Source organism: Camelus dromedarius, chromosome 2 (genome assembly GCF_036321535.1).
Source record: "Camelus dromedarius isolate mCamDro1 chromosome 2, mCamDro1.pat, whole genome shotgun sequence".
Taxonomy (NCBI): domain Eukaryota; kingdom Metazoa; phylum Chordata; class Mammalia; order Artiodactyla; family Camelidae; genus Camelus; species Camelus dromedarius.
The window spans coordinates 38,073,268-38,094,006 of NC_087437.1; the positions used below are offsets into that span (position 1 = coordinate 38,073,268).

Below are 20,739 nucleotides of genomic sequence, written 5' to 3' on the forward strand. Positions count from 1 at the left end.
ATGGGACAGGTCTCCCTGTGATTTTAAAAAAGAAAAAAAAATAGTTCAATCGAAGTCAAATAAAGGAAGGTATTTTCAGATAAAAGAAAGGTGAGAGAATTTGAAAGTAGCCAACCTGCACAATGAGAAATCCTACAGGATGTTCTCCAGCACCAAGGGAAATGTTGCCAGATGAAAACTAGAATCCACAGGAAAGAGCAAAGAACATTGGAAATGGTATACACACGGGTAAACATAAAAGATTATTTTTCTTTTCTTTTATGAATGTGCATTAATATAATTGATTGTATAAAGCAAATAACATGTAGGAAGGATTTTATATTATACATTGTATAAACATATGACAACAATATAAAAAAGTTGGAGAATACATGAAACTATATTGTTTGTTACATCTGTGAGTTGTACCAGTGAAATGGAAAATGGGAAACATGAATTGTTCTGAAAGTGGGAAATGTCAGTTGCAAAGCACAAAGTGCTTCAATATTAACTCTAAGTAGACAGTTACAAGTTACAGAAACAATTGTTAGCATTAAAGCAAACCCTGGGGGAAAAAATTAAAGGCAAAACTATATATATATATATATAAAACTGAATCACTTTGCTGTACACCTGAGACTAACACAACATTGCAAATAACCCATACTTCAATAAAAATTTTAAAAATTCCGAGATGGTAGATTTAAACAAAACATATTGATAATTACATTAAATGTCAAATAGATTAATCACATCAACTGTAAGATTTTTTTTAAAAATATAGGTGGATTGGAATAAAAGGATGGAACAAAATATATTACTCAAACTTAAGCATGGGAAACTTGATGTATCTATCTTAATATTAGGCAAAGCCAACTTCAGGACAAAGAGAGAGATTTCATAATGATAAAGCAGTCAATCAGAATAAATAATCCTAAATGTGCACAAAATTAATAGTATAGATTTAAAATACTAAAAGGCAAATTAGCAGAACTAAATGGGGAAATAAGTAAAACCACAACTATAGTTGAAGATGTGGAATACCCTTCTCAGTATTTAAAACAAGTAGACAAAAATACTAGGAAGAATAGTAAAAGACCTGAGCCACCATGAACTAATTAATTTACAGAATACACTGCACCAAATAATCAGAGAACACACATCCTTTTCAAGAGCACATAAAATAATCACCTATATGGATCATATGCTGGGTCATAAAATAATTCTCAATATATTTCAAAGTGGAAAATCTTACAGAGTAGAGTCTCCTCTGAGAACCAAATTAAATCATAAATCTACAACAAGATATCTAGTAATTATCCAAATATTTGGAAGTTAAATAAGAGACAACTAAACAATCAATTAACCAAAAAAAAAAAAAAAAAAACCACAAAGAAAACTTCAAAATTATTTTGAAGTTAATCCTAATGAGAAATACAATATACACTAAACTTATTATTTAAGAAGAAAAATTTATTAAAACAATTTATGACCCATGAACTTGAAAACTCATTTTACTGAATGATAATTGCAACTCTTAGTTCTACTTTTTTATTTTCTCAATGTGTCAGTATGGGGTTATGTGGCAGTAAAAACCTGCAGTTTCTCAATCTTGGCGTTACTGACATTTGGAATGAAGAATTCGCTGCTGCTGGGGGCTGTCCTGTGCATTGTAAGATGTTTAGCAGCATCCCTGGCCTCGGTGGCTCCCCAACTCCCAGCAGTGACACACAAATAACTCCAGACATTGTTAAACGTCCCTGGTAAGAGCAGTGGAGGGGAACCAAGAGGAAGAATCGCGCTGGGTTGAGAACCACAGTTAGAACATCATGTTTGTGGTCAAATGTGGGTAGATTTCCAAACCTAACACTTAAACTCCCTGCTTCCATGAAGTTTACTTAATCATTCTAAGTGTCTATATTTATTCTTAGGTCTATTCTGAAAAAAGACAATGCACACCAGGAGATTAACATTATGTTTGCCATCAAGTCAACTCTCAACATACATGACATGCTCTTATTATCTCTGTTCAACTGTGCAAATATGGAGTATAAAGAAACTCACCAACTAAAATGACATCTTGCTATGGCTAAACTACTTTGAAAAGTTTACTTTAATCTTTATGGTTTATAACTTTGTTTATATGCATTTATCATTATAATTAAAATGTGTCAACCTTCATTTATTTCCCATTAAAATATGCTAATCATAGAAGCAGATTAGGATTAAACAATCCATTATCCTATCAAGTGTCAAATATTATCTTCTTTGATCTGTTGCTCTCTGTGTGCCATAAAAATTGCATTTACCACATCTGGTTGTCAGGTTCTCCACCGTGACATGAGAAAATAGAAATTCCTTGATGATTTAAACATGCAAAATATGAAGTCCTTTAAAAATTACAAACATCAATAATTTTAAGAAATACTTCCCCTTAAATTATTGACAATCTCTAGAATTGCAAGAAAGAATTAAAAACATATTCAAATGATTGGCTATGCCTTTAGGGAGAGAACAGAGTAAAATATAAGTAATTCTAACACAGCTCTAGAAATTAGATGATCCTTCTTAAGCAGAAATTTAGGCTGATGTTGAGAAGGGATAAGAATAAGAAATTGCACAGCTGCAAATAATATAATAGCCCTCATATCTTGAAAAAATATTTTTTACTCATACTGGCTTTTACTCATTCAATCATTAACCAAATATTTGTTAAGTGTGACATATACCAATGTCAATACTTTAATGAGTATCCAATAAAACCATAACTTCTTTCTCAAGAAGCCAGTTTCAGAATATAATGAAAGACAGCCTATAGACAAGTGACAGTCAGTGACTTCTGTGAGAGTGAAAAAGAGGTCTGGGGCAATTACAGCTCTAGGAATCAAAGATATGCCATATGAAACATGTAGTTGGTCAAAATCTTAACGAAGTAGTAAAGAGAAGTAAACCTTCTAAGCAGAGCACAGAGCAAGAACAAGGCTCTGAAGTGTAAGCTTGGAATCTTTGGTCTTAATGAGATAGCTGATCTACCAAACAGCTGGGTATGGGGGATTTGAGTTGCAGTAAGATCACAGAGGATCAATGTCAAGATTAATGTCAGGTGGAAGAATTTTAGCTTTACACCCAGCAAATAAATGTGAAAATTTTTCAGAAGAATTATACCACACAAGTACTTTGTAGAAACATACATACAGTAACATGGAGGACCATGAATTCCAAATGGAAGACAGAAAAGAAAACCAGAAAGCAATATCGTTTTCAACATTCTTTTCAATTATGAAAGACAAGATGATGGATTGGATTAGCACATCAACCAGTTTGTGAGTTTGTGTAACCACTTTTAAAGAAAGAGATGCCCACATTTCTATTTTTTAGTTATTCTCATTGATACAAATTATTCCAATGCATAAAATTCAATTTGGGGTTAGAAGCATAGTGAAAAAAACTTTGTTTTATATACACATAAAATATAAAAAAATAGAAAATATATTCAGAGATTATTTTCTTCTGCCTATTGACAACAGAACATCACAATACTTACAACATATAAGGGAGAATATGTTCTTTTGTAACGTCTCTGATTATATGTCCCCCTTAGGACCACTCAAGTAGAAAATAGCTTAGCTAAACAAGAGGAACCTTGTAGCTCTTTTCCAACCCAGGTTACACGAAAGCTCTAAACAAATGTGTTAGGGAATAAAAAAATGATAAAATGGCAACTCTGTATTTTGGGTAATCTGAGGATCAACCTTATCACCATTTGTCGTTTGATTTTCCTGAGCAGGCATGTGCTTCTTTGTGTATCGGGTACCAATGTCCCACTGCGTCAGTGCATGAGAACAAGACATATATTCCTACTCTTTCCTAAACATGTGAACATTCTCAACTTTCAGGTTAAACAGCATGGTTGCAATTTTAGTTCTCGAGGTAAACATCTATTTTCATATAAATGTTGACTAAAGTACTAAAGTACTTTGCAGTATTTTGGAAATGAAATCAGAAAATATTTTTCATAAGAGTTCTTTGATTATTTCTTTTAAGCACTCTGATGCAAGGAATTGAAATGCACTACATAATAAAAAACAAAACCAGCTTAAGCTATGAAGAGAAGAAATAATCAAAATGTGTGTGTCCCTTTAATGAAGTCTATACTGGAGACCAGGCAAAGCTCAGCAAAACAAAACAAGCAAAACTCAATGAGAAGAATTACAAAAATTGGCACTTACCCATATTTTGCAAAATTTGCCCAACGTTTCATAATGGATCTACTCAAAATTTCCTCAGCTTTTGTGTAATTAACTCTTCTTTCCAGAGGTAAACCAAAGACAAATTCAATCTCATAACCATGCATCACTCCCATCCATTCTGGCCAAGGGAGTTTGGAGGATCGGTGTTCAAAATAGTAGAAGAAGGCATTATTCCCCATTTCTGAGAACTTTTTGGTGAACTCCAAGGCAGGGCATATAATGTTATAATCCCCAACAACATCATCCAAGGCTTCACGGTAGTTTTCAGCTCTCTGATCATCTAACCAGTCCATGTAGTGGAAAAGGATTGATTCCTTTCCAAATGCACTCACTCCTGGGAAAAATATTTTTAAACCTTCTTGAAATTCTTTTCTACTTATAATACTGTTGTTATCTTTGCTGAAACCAGGAGCACCATATACTAAAAATGCTGTCCCTTCGTCTTTATTAACACCCACCAAGATCTGGGTTTTTTTGAACTGTCCAAGTTGGAGTAGTGTGCCTGGCATGTCAGTGAGAAAATCACCATCGACAGTTGGACCAAAGTTTACTGACAAGAGCATATCATAGGGAACAACAAATACTTCATTCAGAAGAATATCCTGGGGATCTTTATTTCGAAGACATTTGATAATCTCAGTCTCATTTTCTCTAGAGCAACCAATAAACTTAGCTAAGGTCAATGTTCTGTTCCTAGCTTCATAAGGAGATGTCACTGCCCAAGGGGCGTTAGACGATCCACTTTGCAGGATGGCTCTGCTGAACAGAGGGTGGCTTCTAGGAGAAAGTAAATGAAAGCTAACTGAAGCTGCTCCTGCACTTTCTCCAAAGAGAGTGACACTTTTAGGATTTCCACCAAAGGCTGCTATGTTTTTTTGGACCCACTGAAGTGCCAACTGTTGATCAAATAAGCCCATGTTCCCTGGTGCTTCAGGATTTCCTGGTAAGGCCAAGAAGCCCAGGGCCCCCACCCTGTAGTTCATTGAAACCACGATAACTCTTTCAACCCGCGCCAAAAACTTGCCATCATAAACATGTAAAGATGATGTTCCAGTCTGAAAACTCCCACCGTAGATCCATACCATTACAGTCGCATTTTTTGGTTTAGGTGCTGGAACCCACACATTCAGATATAAACAGTCTTCACTGAGGTCAGTGTTTGGGTTCCACATCTCGGATCCAAGGAAGCCTGGGAAACTTTGATCTGTTTTCTGACAGCAAGAATTTGCGTACTTTGTGGCATTCCAAATATCAGACCATTTGGTCAAGGACTGTGGCTTTCTGAATCGAAGTCTGCCAAGAGGTGGCTGTGCATAGGGGATTCCAAGAAAGGCTGTTACTGTGCCACCAAGAACTGGCAGGTTCATCCCTCTGACTCTTCCATTCTTGGTGGTAATTATGGTGTCTTCTTCAGTATGTGACTTCCCAACAAGGGCCCAGAGCAGAAGAAACCGCAAGAGAAGCTGGATGTATCTGATTGTACCCTCGCTCTGCATATTGGTTTCTGAAAAAGAGGTAAGCAGGCAGTTTTAACAGTGTCTGGTATTATATTTTATTGATGATAATTAACTAAAATATAGTAGTTCTTATTAATCCTACAAATTACGAAAAATAATAAATCTGCTATTGCTATGAAGGTTTACATAAAGTAGAATATGGTTGGAGATATTTCAGTTTTCAATTTAGAAAAGAAATAAGTGAAAGGGAAAATTAGAAACTATTTCACTTTGGAATGATTTATTTTCAAACTTGTGTAAGATTTAGTATTTCAAGGAGGAAGTTTGTCCCAGGCATAAGTATGTGTGTATACCACACACAGCACCACCGAAGGTGGCATTAAGTGGTAGTCTACTTATGATAGATATTAATAGATAAAATTTCTACCATGGTTAGAGCAGGAAATACAGGCTCATGTGTTGTCTGAAATATATACAGTTCTAATCATGGCTGGCTGGCTCTTGACAGAACTGGGAAGTAGGTTAAGAACCTTGGAGGATCCTCTATTATTGTCTTTTTCTGTTTCCACAATCCTTTCTGTGCTCCTTTTTGCTTAGTGGTTTCTTCCTCTAAACAATCGCAGTCTATGGTCAGAAGAGAATTTGGACAAGCTATTCACAGAATATTAAGGAAAAAAAATACACTAGCTGTTATTTATTCTACAAATTGTGAAAACTAACAAATTTGCGATCGCTATAAAGGCCTATGGGTAAAATTGGAAAGGGAAAGCCATGGATGTATACCAGACAATTTCTCTGAAACTAAATAACCATGAAGGGCTTTCCTACCTGAATTATATTGTCAGTGGAGAAACTGGCTGAGAAAGTAATGTGTGGGAGAAGAAGCTGACTTAGAAGAAATTTTACACTCAAGGGGTTACTCTATGCATGTCTGTTAATTTGTTAATTGGAGAAAATCTGTGCAACTAGGGAGGTTAAACATGTTAGCATGGTCAGATTTACCTGTATTTTGATAGTGGACAAAATGAGTGAAATAAAAGGACTAAAACTGAGAATTATTGAGAAAAATGGGGGGAAGCAAAAGTAGTATTTGAGACTTACCCAATCATTACTATTTGACATTTCATCAAATAAATATTATTTGATAATATATAATAATATTTATTTGATGAAATAAAGAGACTATTTGGGGAGATCAGAGTTTATTAAAAAGTCATAATGCACACTTGAGATTCTTTTAAATAAAAAAATTAAATCAGATTCTGAAACTCTAAGTGACAAAGAGGAACAGAAAAATGTAATGAAGGTATAATTTGAAAGAACTAACATCTTCATACAGCTGAAAGAAGAAAGAAAACCTGCTTAAAACTGTCAAATACAAATACTAATTCTCATCCACATAGCAAAGGTCCATAAATGTATAAAATATTTTATTATGTTTTGATACTGTAATTATAAATACAAACTATTTGTCCAAGAAGCTAATACTGTCACCACTGAGAATTTGTATCAGTTTTTTTTTTTCTTTTTTAAATTTAGATTGCCTTCAGAGCACTATCTTGATAATTGTCCCAGATTTAGGGTCTTCATATTCACTGCTCAGGATAGCTGGCAATCAAAAAGTATTTTCTGATTGCCTCCAAATATCTAAATAAATGAATTCATTGTGTACACTATTTTGTTCAGTGTCCAGTACTTATGGATATATCTCTACCTCTACCTCTGTTTCTGTCTCTGTCTCTGTCTATGTCTATGGCTGTGCCTGTATCTATACCCAATTCTATAACTATCCATAGGTTTATGCATATATATACACATATATATCTATACATAATTAGTGTTCCCAATTTTGATACAACTGAATTTGTGCTAATACCAATAAAACGTATTATTGATGTATATAATATTTAACACTATTTATATACTATCATTATAATCACAATAAATGTAATTTGTTATCTTCTAAAAATATTAAATAAATCATCATAATAATATAAAGGTTACTATAAACTTGACACTTACTAATGAAATTTATATTTTGCACAGCAAATATAAAATTAATACCAAAATATTTTGATTTTGTATGTAATTAATAAACATAACAGTTTTCACTGTGTATGTTAAAAAGTGGTCCTATAATATCTAAAAGGTTGTGATATCATTCCCATGTCACTTAGTTTGATTTACATAACTACTTGTATGTTTTTATTTATATTTTGTGCTGAGTAGAACTTAATGTTATATAATATGATTTATACGAATAATATTACTTTTTCAGCAATAGTATCTATGAGTCATCACCTTGTTATTAGTAATACAAGTAATTACACCTTGTAATTGTGAAAAATGTAATTAGTAACATTCAAAAAAGCCGTTGTTAGCTTCTGTTCATTTCAAGAATTATGATATAATTCCAACTCACCTTTGTGCTACCTTTTGGAGACTGTTATATAGCATGTTATTAAATCTAGGTTTTAATATGAAAATATGCTTAGGTTCACATACTCATTGCTAGTGTAGGCTAATCTTTTTATATTTAGGTGCAGTACTTTGTTTAAGTAAGCATTGCATTGGTCTTTTCATAATCTGGTATTCTCTAGTCTAATACGTTGCTCTGTAGTTTTAGCTTTTATGTTTTTAATATATATTATCACATGATTAAGTAATTGAATGAAAGATAAATAAAGAACACTAAGAAATGTTATTAGTCTATATCTCTAAATCTTTATTAATAATTAAAATATTAGATAAAACTTCATTATTTCCTGCTATAAATTCTGGTGTGAATTGACCACTGGCAGTTAAATAAACAGTTTAAACTCTGAGAATACTAAACATGCTTGTCACAAAAAATGGAGTAAATTTTCACACCAAATACAACTGAGTATCTGAACTTAGATTAATTAACTTATTGTCATGATCTTTAATATTTGATCAAAGGGAGGAGCTTTTGTTTGGAATTACAAAAGAAAATGAATGATGGGGCTAGGAAGATGGAAGAACCTGAAAGCTAATGAATACGGCAGGGTCCAAGTTTATCAAATGCTCTAGGATATCAAAATCTACGGACAATTTTGGGAAAATATTCTAAACATAAAACAAAAACTTAAAAATTAAAAAAGGCAAAAAAATCATTTCCTATCTTTTGCATTTTTAATTCAGTTTTGAAATTAGTATTGAAATTCCTCAATTGATTTAAAAAATATGTAATGTTATGCTATAAGATATGGGTGTAATACTATTATTGATATAGAGAGTTCTTTATTTGCCATGTACTTCTCATAATTGGATCTCAATCAAATGTTCAAAATAATTGGCCAGCCAAGGACTTCTTAAAGGTTGGTCAAGTCAATATTGACAATATTATTCTCTGAGTGTAATTTTCCTGTCTTTTAAAAAGTTAGAATATATATTTCTATGTTAAATTAAGGACACAACATGGTGGGGAAAGAGCCATCTAGACAATATGATCCAGAACAAGCACAACTAAAATGTATCAAATTAAAACAACTAAGCCTTTATACCAACCTAAAAAGCTTGTTTTGTTGTAGGCTAAGTGAAGTGGGGAAGTGAGGAAGTCTCTTTATAAATAGACTATACCACTGTCTTTCAGGGATCCTCCAGATACCCAATCAGCACTAAAAGGATGTGTACAGACAGAAGACACTATGTTAGGTATGAGAATCAGGTCTGTGTCTGTCCTCATTCAGGAAGAACATTCACAAACTTTTCACTGTGCGATTAATTTGAACATTTAGTATTAGACAGATATCTTGGGTCTTCTTTGAAAGTTCAGTCTGTTCTCTGCTTGACATCTATTCGATTATCATTCTCTAACATTTGAGACAGTCCAGTTTTGATAAAAATGAGCAGATTATGGCATGAAAGGATTAAAGGGAAGCCAACACGCAATTTAAATATATATTATTAATTGTTGCCAAGAAATTTGTAAATAAGATGCCATTTGCTAAGATGTTAGCTTCTATTTTAAAGACTGAAATGTGGAGTAGATCCCAAATATTTTCATCCAATTAAAGAAGCAGGACATTAAAAACAAGCAACAACAGCAACAAATCTAGGAGAATAAAACAGAACTGTGTAAATCCAGTTAGAAATTTAATTTGCATCCAAAAGACCACATTATTTCAAGTTCACAGAGAATTCTAAAGATTGTCATTAAAATGAAAGCCACCCTTTAAAAGCTTATGCTTAACCTTAAAGTAACTACGTATTTATATAAGGGAAATATATTTATCATAGCTATAAGATAGTTTATATTATGGAAAGGATTATACAGACTAGTGAAAATAACTCCCAATTAAGTTTATTATCATGCAATATATTCATTAAAAATTTAAAAATTATAAATAGAAATCAGAAATAATGATATAATTTTGTTCATATTTCAGGTTACTTTTTCATATATTTTATACTCAATGCTTAATCTTCTGGTTAAACAAGAACTAATATCATCAAAACAGAAGTAGATTTACAAAATTAAAGGATAACCAGAAAGTCGATATTTGTTTATTGTTTCTATAATAATACAAATAAGAGCAAATGTAAAATACTTTGCTAATAACACACATATTAAAAGAAAGAGGACAAACAGGGCAAAAGGGACAAAAGTTTATAAATCAAATCAGGAAATAGATTTTCCTTTTAAATAAAAGAAGCAGACCTTTCCTTTGCCAATTGATACTGTTTGTTTCAGATGGCAAAATGCTGATTAAGAAAGTACTGTATAAAGCCAGACAATAAGAGAACTATTCATTTTAAGCCACTTTTAAAAAAGAGAAGAAGGAAAAACACAGAATCAAAAACCACTTTTTTACTCTTTTAGGGAGAAATTCACTAAACAGTGCATTTAAGGGTAAAAAACAGCATATAAAATGTTTTTCCTCAGGGGTTGCATTAGGAACATACATCACAGTGATTCCACAAGTGCTAAGTTCCTTTATACAAAGTTGAATAAATCCATTATTTCCTTAGCAGTTATATGGACCCAGTCTGCGTTCCCCGAATAACAGAAAGATTTGATGCAAGTAGCTGCTCCCTTGCTCCCTCTGTCCCATTTACAATGACTGTCGCCCCCAACAGAGCAGCAAAGGGGCACAGCAAACACGTGAAGTGTTCACATTCCTCCTACAGAATGAGCTTCACAGTAACTTGCATCTCTACACGAGGATGTAAATTAAGAGCAACTTACCCGACTCACTGATGATAAAGTTTGCAGGGAGTGGAAACCATGCAATACTTCAGGGAAATGCAGTATGCAGCTGCTGCTCCAGGCTGTAAATTGGACCGCACTGACATTACAATCAACTGTTACTGACAAAGCTCGCGAGAGCTGGCAACAGCAACTTGATCTAGAGGCAGCCAATCTTCACTTTCTGACATCTGTTCAGAGGCTAATAGTATGAATGCAGTGGTAGTTCATTTACAAAAGTATTACCGAGGCAGGCTTATGATTGCCGGCGCTTATCTAAAAGTGGAGGGGAAAAAATACAGAACCTTCTGTAACAGACGTTGAAATTGAACAGAAAATAGTTTTTTTTTTAACATAACCAGAACTTTTACGATTTTTTCCTCTTTTATGGAACATACATCTTTGTTATGCTCTTTTTGATTTAAAGATATACATGTTGTTTTAAAGAAGTGCTGTTGTTGAAATCTTTGTTCCTTCGATCTGTGCCGATTATGTAGTTATAAAGGAGTGTAAAAGATTAAACAGGAAACAAAATAATTACTCTGTAGGTAAAGCTAAGAAAATCAAAGGACTAGTTGTATTAATGAATGAACGTCTTTAATATGTATGTCCTGCCAACCTCCACGCCCCAGCACTCATTTAAATTACACGGAACTCAATGTTGGTGATTCCCCAATCAGCGACCCTGCAGGCAGTCAAGTGTAACGAGAAGCCACGATTTTCTGGTTTAGACAAGGAAAATACACTGAAGAGTCGTCACTAAACTTTACAGAAAAGACATGTTTGTCAGCTGAACGTGGTGGAACTCTCCAGGAGGTATTTATGTCTCTCAGGCTTATCTTCCTTGAATTAGGTATTTGGGAAAATGAAAGAACAACAACAACAACAACAACAACAACAAACAAAAAACAAAAACAAACCCTTTTTTGTTAACTGTTTAATACTTGACTTTTCAACGCCGTTACATTCTTTCTCTCGCAAATGCAAATGATCACTTTCACTTTAAAGTCTCATTTTTGGGCTCACTGTGGACTAACAGGTAGGCATGCAATTGTAGGTAGGGCCATTTTTTGTTTTTAAAGCATACTGTTTTTGTTTTTTAAACATAGTGTTTAAAATTTCAAACATGCAAATGTAAGATTGCCATTTGTTATTAGTACTATTTTGTGCATGTCATTATAATTGACAGTATATATAAATTATTTTGTTTTATTCTGGCAATATATGAGTTAAATATTACTAACCACATTTTCAGATGAGGACACTAAAGCTTCCTAAAGATCAGAAACTTGGCTGTATATATCTGATTCCTCCTGGAATCAGAATTTTAACCTAGATTTGTCTGGTGTCATTTCATGTCAACTCTTTCCAAGATAGTGAAGGAGTATAAAGCAAACTAACCAACTGACTTCCCTGATGCGAAACTGTTTGCTGAGAATAACTTTAACCCAGAGGTTATGCTCCAGGAAGGAGATAACAGGCTGATAATCTCAGAAGAATGGACAGACCTCCAGAGTTCCTCCTGATGATTCATTAAGGTGAAGAGGAATGTAGTGCTGATTGTTATCACCTTTTCTGTTCCTTCCAGTTTTTCTCCAAAAGGGGTTAAGACCCCAACCCCTAGATAATGCCTTTAAGGCATTATCCTGCTGTGACTCCCTTTGCCGGGCAAGGCAATGAAGCTGCTCTTTTCTTTGCTCCCAAAACTCTGCCTCCGAGCTCTAATTCACTTTCCATGGTGCAGAGGCCAATTTTTTGGTAACAATAGTAGCCACTTTGGTCTTTTAAAGTTCTCTTTCCTGGGAAAATTGCTGCTTAGCAGGCATTTATTAAGCAATGACTTTCACAATCACAATGATTCATATTGTGTTTTGAATATAGTTCATTGTAATGACAACCTAGTTACACAAAGTTATAGAATGTATGGTCTATCTAAAAGGAAAAAAAAAGGTTTTTTTTCAGACATGGTACACTGACAGTTCTGCAGTGGGTACTTAAGTGATGGTATTTCTGTTTAAAATATAGTCACTCTGGTGACCCATGTGAAAGAGAGTTCATTAGTTTAATATATGTTACTTTTTTATCCAAATGTCAAAATTCTTTCCTGCCACACAGCTCCACTAATTGTTTTCTTTGTGGGCATGTGGTTGGTCTTATTCCCAAACCCTGCAATTGCTGAGGGATGCTTTTGATGTTACTGAGTTCAGCAGAGCAGTTTCCATGCTCTTAATACCCCTCACCACAATGAAAATATATCACATATATACATACTTGGTTTTCATCTTTAAATGGGAAGCGAAACAATAAAATAATCCATTACAAGAAGATTTTAATCTTTAACACATATTTAAACTAGGTGACTAGCAACAATAACTGATTACAGAATCTGGCAATTTTTCTTCCGTCCGATATCTTTGTTTCAGTGAACCATCTCTAGTTAACTGTCTCTTCAGTTCATTTGTCACCATGATTTCTCAGGTATGTCACATTATTTGATGCATTACTGCAGTGCATTTCTTCTTCCTGTCTTATTGGAGGATTTCTTCCTTTGTGCCTCAACATACAGCTGCTACTTTACTTCTGTGATGTCATTATTTTTTTCACATGGAGCCAGCAGAAGGATGGTCGCAGGCAGTGAGTCTTGTTTCAGGCTTAGTAGACAAGCACTATTCTGTTACCTGACAGCCTTGATGGTTAATGATCATGCTGTTAGATGTTGAGAATGCCCTGTAAGTAACACTCCTGAAATACCACAGATGCTTGACACAACATTCATACCGCTCAGGTTTTGCAACCATATAAGCTGAAACTCTGGCAAGGCACCCCTTATGGTCTTGACTGTGAACATTTTCTGTTAGTCTCTTACAGAGGCTTTTTGCTTTTAATGTTTCACTATAACAGTTACCACTGGTCTGGTTGTTTTCTACTTAGCAGCATTGAAGGAGTTTTGAGACAGTTTGGGAAATAATCATCCCGTATTGTATGTTAGTCTTCCTTAGGCATATTCATGGCACAAAAATGCCCTTATGTTTTATAAATACTTCTAATTTTTTATAAGAACAATGCCTTCTATAAAGAAAATATGGTTACAAAAAATACCCAATATTTTACATTTCACAAAGATGGGAAATATCACTTGATGTATTCCATTCTAGCTTTTTAAAACTCAAAATACACAGTTACATTTATAGTTATATATAATAATAGTCAAATTGTTATTATGATTTTCCTATTTTTAAATTTTATTTCATAATATTAATTTTTATTAAAATATTGTAATGACTGAGAGATATATTATCAATGATTACACCATAATTTATTGTACTATTGTTACTTATATGAAGATAATAATAATTTGCAAACACTTTCCTAAGCACTTTGAATATATTAACTGTTTTAAAACTCAAAACCACCTTTTAAGTAAGTACTATTATTATCCCAATTTTATGGTTCAGGAAATTTAGCCACAAAGGGCTTTAGTAACTTACCAAAAATCACACAAGTAATAAACCATTTTCTAATTTTTTAACGTAAATACTATTACAGTTGGCATTTTTGTAACTTTGGCTTATTTTCTTAGTTTATTTTCCCAGAAGTGGAGTAACTGAATGTAACTAGTAGAATGTAGTTTTGGGGGGAAGTTTTTTGCTTGTTTGTTGTTTGTTTGTTTGTTTTTGCAATTTTCTGAAGTCCTCAATAGACTGTTGAATAAGAATAGGTTTCCAACAATTCTGGCAAAAGGGGAAATATTCTTAATCAGAGTAAATCTGAACAAGTCTCTGGAGCAGAAAGACTAGGCATTCAAACCTGGATGTGGCAGGTGAGGTATTGGGTATTTAGAATTTGAAAAGTGCTCAACCCTACAAGCAACACAATTCTTTAAGAGTATGGCTGCACCTAATACGGAAGCGCCTGCAGGCAGTGACAGGCACTCCTACTTCAGTAGGAGGTAAAACAAAGATTTCTTGGAGTCAAAGGAGAGTGAATGATGGTGAGACAGGAGGGAAAAGAGGAGGGCACAACCATTGAAAGAATGACATAGCAATTAGCACCAAGATGGTGAAAGATTCACCATCTTGAGCTTCATCATATGCTCATTGTAATACATTAGCTGCTAAATGGGACTCCTGTAGGTGCCATGGCAGTTACAAGGTTGACCATAAAAGGTCAAAAAGTAGGTGATGACCCAATTCCTGGGAATCCCAGACCCTTCCCCCAAAGTAGTTGGAATAATCCCTTTACCTGTTAGCAGATGAAATTACTGAGCCCATAAAAATGTACAAACCCCACACCTCGTGGTTGCTCTCTCTTGCTTTCTGAGGTGGCCTGCACTCCATCTATGGAATGTATTTCTACAAAACACACCCCCTGCCCCAGCCATGCCTCATGGACTCTCTGGACCCCTGAGACAGCCTGCACTCTGTCTATGGAGTATGTATCTCTCTGAATAAATCTACTTTCATTCTACCAAGGCTCACTCTTGGATTCTTTCCTGTGCAAAGCCAAGGACCCTCATTTGGCAGGGCAGGAACCAGGGATTCAACTGAGACCTGAGACATGGCCACCCTCTCACACCCCATTTTTCTGTTTCAGTGTGAAACAGGAGGGAGGGGCCCTGGGCACAATCACTGAAGGAATGACACAGCAATTGAAGACATAACAAACTGGTTAGAACCAAGATGGCAGAAGACTTGATTACCAGTAGACCTTGAGCCTTATGGTGCTCCCACAGGTGCCATGACAGTTCCTAGGCTAACCACAAAAGGTCAAAAAGTAGGTAGGATCAAATTCCTGGAAATCCCCACCCTTTCCCCAGAATAGTTGGAATAATCCTCCTTATTGACAAATGAAATTGTTGAGCCCATAAAAATTAACAGCCCCGCACCTTGTGTTTGCTCTCTCTTGACTTCTGAGATGGCCCATACTCTGTCTTTGGAGTGTGTATCTACTTTTAATTTAAGCCAAATACCCCCACACCTCTTGGCCTCTCCCTCTTGCCTTTTGAGATGGCCCACATTCTGTCTATGGAGTGTATATCTCCCTGAATAAACTAGCTTTCACTTTACTATTCCTTGCTCTGGAATTCTTTCCTGTGTGAGACAAGAACCTATTTTCTGGCAACAGTGGGAAGACTGAAGTAGCCCTGTGCTATTTATACTGGGATACAGGTTGTCTGTGTGAAAAGTTCTGGAAAAAGGTTTATAGGTACCAACAATCTGGTAAAAGTCTGAAACACTAGACTCTAAGGGGATAATTAAAATCAATAAAAAGCCACAGCTTCTGAGGAAATACGGTACTAAGCTCATTTTCATGGAACTGGCAAAGGCCGGAGAATCATAGTAAGGAAGTAAATTCTGAAACTAAATGACACAGGGCTCGAGCAAAGAAAGAAGGAGAAACTCATTTTTTGAACATGAAAAAAGAGAGAATGAGAAGCAGCACCCTTCTTTGTTTATAATCTAACTTATTAAACTGACTTAAATTTACTCTTACCAGGCACTTGATTATCTTAGAGTTCTACTCTCAGAAAAATTGTACATTAGCATTCCACCAGATCAATTAGGTAGTCTTTAAAAATTCTGATTTCTGGGACACATCCTTGGGCTTTGATTTGAGTAGATCTGGGGTGGGATATTTAAAGTAGCCTCCTACATGAGATGGATTCAGGAAGTTCACCGACCTCACTCTGAGAGGCAGGGTCCTAGTGCCTGGCTGCTCAGAGAATTGTTATCTTGTATTACAGTTTATCTTTTTTCTCCTATTTACTCATGTGCAATTACACCTCTTACTTTAAGCTAATTTATAAATGTACCAAATATAGTATTTTGCAGTCTACTTTCATATAACTGGTGCTATCATATATTTTTCTCCCATTTAATTTTATTGCCTATATCTTAATTGTTTTTATGGGTATACTATCATTTATCTAACTCATCTTTTGTTGTAAAGGTAGATTGCTTTGCATTTATCATGGAAATAGTGGTATAAAAATGGCCATAATAATTATAAATATTTTTACATATTTCTTATTTTTCATGGAATAATTATTTAAATCAGGATTGTTCAAAAGGTATGTACATTTTTATGACTAAAACACACACCACCAACTACCTCTACAAAATATTATCAATTTATACTCCCATAGGCGATTTAGAATGTGTTCCCTTTATGTTCAAAAGACAATTACATATTTTCCTATTTTTCCTTTTTCACTTGATAAAATATGGCTTTATGTTTAATTCATTTTTATTACTGTGATCAGCCATATTTTCATGTCTTTATTAGTTTCCTGAAATGTAACTTTTTAATTTAGATGTTACTATTTTAGCACATTTTCAATATCATGTTCTCTTTCTTCATATAAATGTATATGATAACATATGTATGTACATATATGTGACTATTATTTTCCTCAATTATTTCATTATTATTTGGAGGCTTCACACTTCTTTATCCCTAAATACCTCTGTAAGATCTATGGAAATCCACCTGCTATAAGTGAAATCAATCAGTAATCTGATAAACAGAATACAAAACTAAATAGCTCTGTTACTGGGAGATAACTCTAATTTAGACAAGGACAACTAACACATGAAGAAGGAATACTATGTTACAAACAAAAATTTCACAAAACCTGATGAAAATTGGGTCAGGCAGGATTAAATATTGGTATTAAAACCATTAGATATATGATTGATGGAGAACTGAATGTTTGATATTCCTTAGAAATCACTCAGATTATATCCAGAATTTTGTAACTTAAACAGAGGGTGAAATTCAGCATCATGGATGGTGGGACCTATGGAATACTAGAAACACGACAGGGCATTAAAAGTTTTTAAATGAGTTTTTTATCATCAAGTTCTAAGGTATGGTTTATACTTCATATGAAAAAAGAAAATAAGTGAACAAAATAAAATAAGCTTCTTAATGAAGCAATTTTGATCATTCTGTGAGCACATTTTGGAGTCATCCAGTGACTTCTGAGACAAGCATTAAAAAAGAGTAACAGGTGGCCCCTTCCCCAGCAGGGTCTTGGTCTTGGCTTGCCTTCATTCTCAGAGTAATCTCTCCTGTTTTTCTTGTCTTTTCTTTTTCTCCCCTGCAAGCTCTGTCTTCAATGTCTTCTTTCCCTTTATTCTCTTTGCAATATTTCCAGATACCTCTCCTTTAGTTTTTTTCTCTGAAACCTTATTTTTATTACCCCATAGTGACATTGCAAATGCCAAAATTCAAACCTGATTTTGGGGGAGAATGGGAAGAAATAGAGTGAAAAGCCACAATGTAGACATTGTGATCTGCTGGGATTCACCTCTGTTTTGCAACTGGATTATGAGTGTAATGCTAAATAGTATGACTAAGTTTAAGCACTGGATTGCCGGGGCATTATTGCAGTTACTAAATATAATTAGGCAACTAACAATTAATCTTGCTATGTCTTAGCACAATCTGTATCTTAACATTATTTTTTTGTCTGTTTATGTTTACCAATCACATTCACAGAATGATTTTACCATACAAAGAAATTTTATTCAGAGTATATGCCCAAGTATGGAGAAGCTTGTTTTGCTGGCCATGAGAAAATTTATGTTAAGATAATTTGCTGACTCCAAGTAATGGTTGGTTCTATCTTTGATTTCCTCCTTAAGCCTGCCAGATGACTTTTTAGTCCTCTATATAAATCTGTTGTCAGTTGTCTGGCTCTGTTTAAAAGATTAACATGGCATAAAATATAGATTAGTGCCACAAATCCCAAGAAACATGACTTGAAAGGCAACCTATTTGTAGACCTTAGAAAGTATTCCCCTACAAATAGATATACACATCTGACTTATTTTTATCCTGTAATTGTTAAAATTATGAATGCATAAGCTTATTTAAACCTAAATCGGTGGACATAGAAAAGACATTAGGAGCCCTAAAAAGAGAATATGTGTTTCTATCCTGTGTATTTCATTAAATTTGGGGGAAGATCTCATGAAGTAATATATGGAAAAGCATGTAATAAATTATAATATCATTGCATAGCTCTATTTTATATTTTATAAATATAAATAACTAGAAAAATGTTGGTTTCTATTGTTCATCACACTCGGTTTCCCAAAGCACAATAAGATTGTAGGACCAACAGTGATAAGGGTCCCACTCTTCTCACTTGGTCTTAGAGAGATAAGAAATGTCCCTGTGTGTGTTATCATAGATTTCAAAAGCAGCAACATCAAAGTATAAGGGCAAATAAAAGTACATTTAAAGGCAGTCACCATCATCCTGAGGAAGGATGGCCATCTTCCAAGAATATGAAAATTTAGAAGCAAAGATGTGAAAATAGAAGGATGGAGGACTAGTCCTATTTTTATCGCTCCTTCTTTTGATCTGCATCATTCAAATAAATAGTCATTTTTAAGTGAATGTTATACTGTGATTACTTCAGTTAAAACATGTGAATAGGCCATGGTAAGTGGTTAAAGAAAAAGAGACGGGGTGCCTTTAGAGTAAATGCTGTAGTTCCTTACATGTTGATTTTCTCGTGTCACTCTCTTGTATCTGAGTTCATAAAATGGACATCATTTTGTACATCTTTGTATTCCTAGCACATTGCAAATTCTTTAGTATACAGTAGACAGTGTCTAAAAACTTGGTAGTTGCTTGAATGTATAAATACATGTCTAAAGCATGTAGATCACTTTTCTAGAAACTTTTAAACGTACAGTGTGCTTATTTCTCCAAGAGTTTCGCTGTTAGAAAGAGGAAGTACACTTTTGTAAAGAAGAAATGTCTCATCATTGGGGATATCTTCAGAAATGATTCATGTGTTATAGGTGTTTATCTGCTGCAGGGATGTGCCCATAACTTTCCCCATGGTATGTTCTGAATCAGTTCTGTGCCAGCTGGATACACACAATGAAGCAATTTATTGGAAAGTTAGACATGTCTCTTTTGTCTACAGAATGCAGTAGAAGATCTGGAATATCAAATTCAAGGTGATATTTTTGAACAAGTCACACACATTCCCATGGCGGGTAATGCTGACTGTGGGAGTCATGAAATATAATGGCAAAGAAAGACTTCCTGGAATGTATAGGTTCACCACGATTATAGTTCATATGCATTAGTGATTTTTTTAAACAAAATCAACACCTTACTATTCTTGCATCAAGGAAGATTTGTGTAACTTTTACCACCCCCGAGCTTAACAACAGCTGATTATTTATGATGTTTTGAAAGTAATCCATTAGTAGTATTTTGGGAACATTTTGATAAGAACTAAAGTTTTTACTTGAATTTCATAATAGCTAATGGGACTCAGCTTTCTCAAATTGTAGACTGGTACTTTATTTTTCTGAGACACTCCTGGTATATGCTTGTTTTTGCTGCATAATTATGAATAGTGTAGCCTTTAACACTCAAGACATTTGAAGACCCTACTGATAGGTGACAGTGAGTCCGTAAGAAACATTACTCATATACCTAAGTGATAAAGAACAGATATGAACTCAAGAGTTTTCAGTAACATTTTATGTAATGACACAGCTGTTAATGACATTGATATTCCATCCCAGTAAAGAACAGTATCCTTTCTTATGAGGTCATTCTATCAACAAAGCAAGATTTCCAAAATCTTATTGGAGTGATTACTTGGCATCAGGTTTTCTTTGCTGCATTGCCAAGGCATTTCTTCACCATTAGGATGAGCCTGGCATATGAAGGATTTATTGACTGTGTGGTCTGGACTGTGACATCGTGATGAACACAAACCCGGCTTCTTGCCACTCACACTTCACCTTACGGGGCGGCTGCTGTGCTCAGCAACAGGATGCCAGATGGCATGGAGACATCAATTGAT

At 34.4% G+C, this 20,739-nt stretch overlaps 1 protein-coding gene across 1 annotated transcript in view; it reads right to left on the bottom strand.

Moving 5' to 3' along the window:
- BCHE (butyrylcholinesterase) overlaps window positions 1-11,055 on the bottom strand; it is a 50,537-nt gene extending 39,482 nt beyond the window's left edge. Inside the window, exons 1-2 of the mRNA XM_010976339.3 lie at window positions 10,896-11,055; window positions 4,209-5,733 (exon numbers count right to left, since the gene is read on the bottom strand). Coding sequence (XP_010974641.1) covers window positions 4,209-5,725 — 1,517 coding nt within the window. The 5' untranslated portion in view covers window positions 5,726-5,733; window positions 10,896-11,055. The remainder of the gene's footprint in view (window positions 1-4,208; window positions 5,734-10,895) is intronic.
- Window positions 11,056-20,739: the final 9,684 nt, after the last annotated feature.